The sequence below is a fragment of the Silene latifolia genome, chromosome 5 (genome assembly GCF_048544455.1).
Source record: "Silene latifolia isolate original U9 population chromosome 5, ASM4854445v1, whole genome shotgun sequence".
In the NCBI taxonomy this organism is placed as follows: Eukaryota; Viridiplantae; Streptophyta; class Magnoliopsida; order Caryophyllales; family Caryophyllaceae; genus Silene; species Silene latifolia.
The window spans coordinates 11,809,500-11,817,036 of NC_133530.1; the positions used below are offsets into that span (position 1 = coordinate 11,809,500).

The 7,537-nt window shown below is 40.9% G+C and overlaps 1 protein-coding gene across 1 annotated transcript; it reads left to right on the top strand.

Moving 5' to 3' along the window:
• Positions 1 to 382: 382 nt before the first annotated feature.
• Positions 383 to 940, top strand: LOC141654826 (uncharacterized). The gene has a single exon (XM_074461941.1). It carries the CDS (start codon positions 383 to 385, stop codon positions 938 to 940), a length of 558 nt encoding a protein of 185 aa, XP_074318042.1.
• Positions 941 to 7,537: the final 6,597 nt, after the last annotated feature.

The following is a 7,537-nucleotide window of genomic DNA, read 5'->3' on the forward strand; positions in this document are numbered from 1 at the left end:
ATCAGATCAGAAGGTGAAATTGTTCTCAACGTAGCATCCTCAGGTAATAAAGAACTTTATCTTAGATAAAAGGACTGAATAACCAACCACAATTGTTACACATGTAGTATAATATAAAATCGAAAATAAAAAACAACTAAGTTTAAGACAAGAATACCCAGTATAAAGTTTAATTTTCATGTTAGGAATCGCGGCGTTATTACTCCCAGGAGGACGTACAGCTCACAACATGTTTGAGATACCAATAGAGCTATTAGAGAACTCTACGTGCAACATTTCACAAAAGAGCCAACTAGCAGAACTGTTACGACAAACGTCCCTAATTATATGGGACGAAGCTCCAATGGACCACAGGTTTGCATTTAAAGCACTTGATTGAACAATGAGAGATGTGCTCGCGTTAGAAGATCCAGAAGCCAAAACAAAATTGTTCGGTGGTAAGGTCATCCTACTTGGGGGTGACTTCAGGCAAGTTCTGCCTATAATTACCAAGGGCAAGAGACAAGATATCATTCAAGCATCGATCAACAGGTCGTATATATGGTATGAGTGTCAACTCTTTACACTATCAAAAAGCATGAGGGTGTCAGAAACGGCAGACAATCCGCAGAAACAAAAGATAAACCACGCTTTCAATAACTGGTTGTTAGCTATGGGAGACGGGCGGATAGAGACTAAAGCAGCAGAGAACGAAACGGAGCCTACATGGATTGAGATACCAAAAGAGTATATTGGAAGCAACGGACCGTTGAGTGTTGAAACAGTTGTTGAAAGAATTTACCCATATTTTCAACAAGAACGTTTCAACGAAACGTATCTAAAGGAAAGAGCGATACTCACCTCTCTAAACGAAATGGCTGACAAGATAACCACGTATATGGTTGGCCTTATACAAAGTGAGGAGAAGATTTACAGAAGTTGTGATGAAGTGTGCACATAATCAACTGAGAGCACGGAACAATATACAGACTATCCTACGGAGTATTTAAATAGCCTAAACTTGCAGGGTCTGCCTCCCCAGGAGTTGAAATTAAAGAAAGGATTTGTAACACCCCCGTACACCAGAACGCCTTACCAAGGACCATTCCAGTATATGACGGTGTCACCATCTCGGTTTCCCGAGGAGGTAGATCAAATTAGACAATACAAGAACAATATTATATCATTAGAGAATCTATTACAATACCATTCTATTCCAGTTCCCTAGAACACAGTTCAATTACAACACTTGTGATTCTACATCTCTAGACCAGTAGCGTGATGACTCGATCCCTCCAATCCCAGCAGCGGTAATCAACAATACCTTTAAGCCAACCGCTCACCATCCCCGAATGGATCACCGCAGACACCATAAAACAACACGGGGGTCGATCTTGGCTAATCAAATATAAGGTAAAACAATAAAGTAAATAGCTGATCATCCACTATCCCAACTCACCACCACCTCGTATACACACCGACTACACACGGAGTGTGTAGTCCTGCCAGATTACCCATCGCAACAGGTAATCCTCGCCGCCAGTGGGTGATCGCAGCCCATCCCCACCTAGTCCAGCTCCTCACGAGCGACTAACAGTCCCTGTCCCTTAATGTGCACATCCCCTCCCGTGGCGGGTTCCACGGAGGGCGAACTAGGGTGTGAAGCCACTCCCGCAAGTGACTCCACCACAATCTCAATCACAACATCACAGCTGTCACACGACAACGTCAACTCTACCACCACCACTATACTCCGATGATCAGCGGATAGCCATGATTCACAATACAATCATAGAATTCAATTCAATTAACAGTAGACTGAGTAGGGAGACCCTACCTCATAACAAAGCATGAAAGACTTCCATCTATAGCCACGCACAACTCCATTAAGCACCCTAACAATGGTAACCATATCCTATTACACAACTATACTCAAATAATCATACAAAAGGACACAAGGCAGCAACTTACCTAACCTTGCACATCGGTGACGACATAGACAACCACCATTCACGATCACCTCGCTCCGCGAATCCCGACGTTCCCATGGTAGGGGTTAGGCTAACTCCTTAGAGGTATGAGGCTATGGAGTGATTGAGTAGGGTGATGGTCTAGGGTTAGAGAAAGAGAAACTGTCGAGGAAAATGAGAAAAATAGAAATGAATCTCGCGAACTCGCATTTATAATAACGCGTCGACAGCAGTCATACTCGGTCGAGTATAATAACACTCGGCCGAGTAGACTCCACTCGGTCGAGTATTGGTGGTACTCGGCCGAGTGGCCTCCGCTAGGTCGAGTAACTAACCTATACATCTCCTATTATTACCAGTCTGATCCTACGCTATCCATCCCTGCGGTCTGCTTGGTCAATAAGTCGGTCAACAACGTTCCTAAAGATCCTGGGTGTTACTGTAACACCCCCATACTCCAAGTGCCTTACCAGGACCACTCAGGTATAAGGATGCTACCATCTCGGTTACCCGAGGCATGATAATCATATGACAATGAAGAAACATACTTTATTAAATAAGTTTAAGTGATTACATTACAAAACCAAGCGTAAGCAAAATACAATGTTCTCAAACTATAAACCAACCGAAAGGAACTGTCCTAACAAACACAGCGGAAGACTAAAGACTATGATATGTGATGACTCCATCCCTGACTAGATCCCACGCGTATCCAAGATATACCGCAAGCAATCGCTCACCACCCCCGAATGGATCACCACGAGTTTTTAAAACATTTAAACGGGGTCAAGTACTAATCACACAATCAACATAGATAACAATAATAAGATAACAGACACGAATTTGAAATCACACACACACACACACACACACACACACACACCAATTCCCATCATCTCAATCCCGATCGTCCATCCCTTTGGACCAGACCTGCCGATGGGGGACCGCAGCCGTTCCCACCTAAGCCCCGCTCATCATACCGAGCGATAACCCTGTCCCATTAATGTGCACATCCCCTTCCGTGGCGGGTTCCACGAAGGGCGAAACTAGGGCGTGAAGTCACTCCCGCAAGTGACCCCACTCGGTAGAGAACGCATCTCGAGAACCATCAACAACCAATCACAATCTCAATCACAATCACAATCATCATATCAAACAACTAACTACAACACATCACCAATATCCCATTATGGGACTAATACCGAGTAGAAATCCTACCGGAAAGCACAACACGCAGACGGTATCTAAATTTGTATCAAAACGGCTCCTCTACGAATTCTCCTCCTATCATACAACACATAGATGCTACTATTCAAATACTACTCATAAAAACCCCCAATTCCTAAATTAGGGTTTCATCAATCTTATCAAAACATTATAGAAATTATATTAAAAGCTTACCCTCGACGCAAGGAATCCAACGACACGAACTACGATACGAACTGACCGTCTGAACTCCGGGAATTGTCAAGAACGCGATTAGGAAGAAGACTAGTTGCTTTCTCTCTTAAACAGGTTTTAGGCTTTGTAAAAAGTGATTTAGAACAATTACGAATATGTTTAAATACCTTAATCGCGTAATTAACAAAACCCGAGAAAACTCCCCCGTAAAACCGGACACTCGATCGAGTACCCAAGGTACTCGATCGAGTACCCCCCTACTCGATCGAGTGCCCCAGCTACTCGATCGAGTGCCCAACAGGTCAGAAACTATTTTGCTTCGCCACTTACCCTTACTCGACAGAGTAAGGCCTACTCGATAGAGTACCCCCAAGACTATAAATACGGAGTATTACAGTCTTCCCTCCTTAAAAAGAACTTCGTCCCCAAAGTTCAACCCATACTCTAAAAACAACCATACTAACTCGACCCAGACACAACAACACAACTAAGAACTCAACAACTCGACCAAACATAAAACATGAACTCTTAACACCCACTCCACCAACTATGTTTATTTCCTTAACATGACTCACGATATCGTATCCACCACATATATATCTCTCACGACACCAACTTCATACATAATCAACTACCATCCTCTAATGCTGCTAGCTCCATAATTTCGTCCACTATCAAATCCAAAATCAAGACACTCCTAGACATCAAACGGAATGTTACATTCTACCACCCTTAAAAGGAACTTCGTCCTCGAAGTTTACTCAGACTCATAACATCATCCTCCAACTGTCAACATTATATAAAAATATTCCCACACTCTGAAGCATCACACTACTACAAGCACGACCATGGCCTTTTATAAGTATTATCCACAAAACAAATCCCTCCTTTACGCTACGCTAACACTCTACTTCCAACTATATTACCGCATGCACCACCATGAAACTCTCTTTTATTGCATCCTACTCCTCTTAAGACAAATGTTACGTCCTCGTAACTCACTAATACTAAATCCTTAGCTATATTTCATTACCCTCTTTACCACTACATGTCAAAGATAACCGTTTATAAACCAAACACTCACTATTCTTATATCCAAGGCTCCCGTACATAAACATTTCTCATTCCTCAACTCATTCGGCATAACACCTAACCTATACCATAAACTCGTAGCAAATCGCCATACCCACTCTTCATTATTACTGCCAAACCAACATACCTCGCTATGTAAAGCACTTATCTTCCAGAAGCATAACTCCCGATCCACACTCGTTACGTATACTCACACTAGATCCTCAAGTTCTTTCCTTTATTACCGCAAAACTCATACACAACTTAACATGACACTAATTCCCAATACCCTACACTCACTGTCTCAACAAAAGATTATGAACCACCTGCATCTTTCGGGTCATTACCACACATGTTCTACGACTCACTTGCCATTACCATGTCTTTTTGAAACCTTAACTAGAACAAGATCATAATTATTGTAACAACCTCTCACAACCGTGTCCCATCAACAGAATATCACTATACCACGACAACAACGAAAACATATTCAACTCTATTTCATATCATACTCTACCTCATTCTTAACTTAACCTGGTAAAGAAAACATCAATAAGCAAGACAACTGTCTACATGTTCAACCAAAACTCACAAAGAACAACAGCAAACAAAACAACAATCTATGTATAACTGGTATGCACTTTCGAAAACTCGAATCATAATCATCCCGCCTACTCCACCACAACCGGTGACGGCATCATAACACCGCCACCAACAGCCACACCACAATGCGAAAATACCCGCATCACAATACTAAATACCGTGCCCGGATCACCACCGGAGGCACCACAACCACATCGATAGACATCACAGCTACATACAATTCCATAAATACTGACTCGGAAATAACCTTTCGGACAAGAAAACTTACTCAAATCCACTTTACTCAATCATAACGCAACATATTATATGAATTAAACAGATAAGCATCTCATGAACATCATCTCTACCATTTCACGGAATACACGTGTGTTATTAATACACATAAAATTATAACTAGCCATGTCAAATTAATCAAATTATTACCTTTTTGGATATCATTCAATTAAACTACCGTGTCCAACATATATATTACAGAACGTTCATAAAACAACTTTATAATTATCACACCATACCACTTCTTGTGAGGTCAGAACCTCACACAAACATTTACACATATCATAGACCCGTAATCACAACCAACTAGTCAATCCTGACCACGTAAGTTACCACTCAACAAAGGTTACCTGTTGTCCGAGCTTAACTCGCATGCCCCTCATCACATTCTTCCATTCGCATCACCAAAGACCTTCTCGCCATACATAACCATACCGCTAACACTCATTATGAGAAACCACCTCCTAAGACTATGTCTTATACTTCCTGACAACCATACTTTTATCAATTCAGTCTTTACAAAATCGGCCTCTTTAGAATTGCCACTTTTCTAATATACCCTCACCCTTAACCACTAGTCAAAGACCATAACACTACCACCTTTGTCCAGGACATCAAACCTCTTCACTCATCTCTAAACATCATGATTTCTTTTCTATCTTTGGTTAACATCCCAAACAACGAACATCGAATCCATGAACAAAATTACCTCAACATTCTTCCCAATATTTTCCTTAATTGAATCATCATCCATTTTTCCACCAAAATCTCATCTCATGCAGATATTCTACTAACTTCTTACTTTCCTTAATTTCTCGAAACTCATTATTAAACATGTTGTCCTGAAGCTCCCATATAACCATTAACTAACATCCTCATGATAATATCACACATTTCGATGATTCCTTACCTTTATATCACATAACTCCGGTGAATATTTTCCTCAGCTTACTTTTATCCTTCTTTTCTCTTTACACTCAATAATACCAATTAATAGTTCAACTCCTTATTCCTTCTAGCTAACTCTTTAGAAATCCAGTTACCCTTTCGTTGCTCCAAAACTCAAATTCCATTACTTTCTACCGACATCATCCCACTCTTTCTTACCATGGATCTTCTCTTATTATGCTATCACTCACACTTGCCACTAATCTATCCATAGAATCAACGTTTAATCTTCAAACAATTGCATCTCCCTTTTTACATCTCTAGAAATCATAATTCATTTAATACCGTTAATTACCCAAGGAAATCACACAGTAGTTTCGTCTCTCGATAACACAAATTTCCAAACTCAGTCACTACCTGCAAATTAGAGGTGATCAAATGGCCCAAGCCCATTGGCCCGACCCGGCCCAGCCCGCTTTTTTGAAGGGCTTGGGCCTTTTATTTTGGCCCAAAAAAGCCCATGGGTCGGCTCAAAAAAGCCCAATGTACTTTTGGGCCGGGTTTGGGCCAAGCATTTGGCCCAAATTTTGGCCCGGCCCGACCCATATTTATTAATTAAGGAATATTTTTCTTATAAAATTTGTTTAAGTAGCGTAAATTTTATATATAATTCCTTATAAACTCATGTATATATTTATTGAGATTTAAAAGCGATGTTCACGTAACATAAATCATATCTACTAGATATGATTAAGCATTATAATGTGTCGATGATTGTCTTTTATTCTATTTTTGGAGATTAATTCATATGTATTTCATCATACTTTGTACGATTTTTTATACTAAGTGCACATTTAAAGTACAAGTTGAAGGTATTATACTACTTATCTCGTTTGGTAAGTCGTAAATTTTAGGGCCCGAAAAGCCCATATAGGCCCAAAAGCCCGATTTAGCCCATAAGGGCCGGGCTTGGGCTCGCTAAATAGGCCCTCTCATTTGGCCCGGTCCCGCCCAACCCGCACATGTGGGCCATTTTTATCATCCCGGCCCGGCCCAAGCCCGCATAGGCCCGGCCCATGATCAGCTCTACTGCAAATCCACGTCGCGACATGTCCCATTAAGTTCGCTATATACCACTATTTCCAAACGACCTTTCATTACATATGTTCTTACTCAACACTATTTCTAACCATCTCCCTCCATAATTTATTATACATCTCAGGTTGCTACTATCCACATCCTTTCTTTCAATCTTTTCATTCTCACGTTCCTTAAACTTACATCATGCCTTGCCCACATTCACTTACATTTTCATTACTCAACATACAATCATGTCACTCATCTCGTTTCAT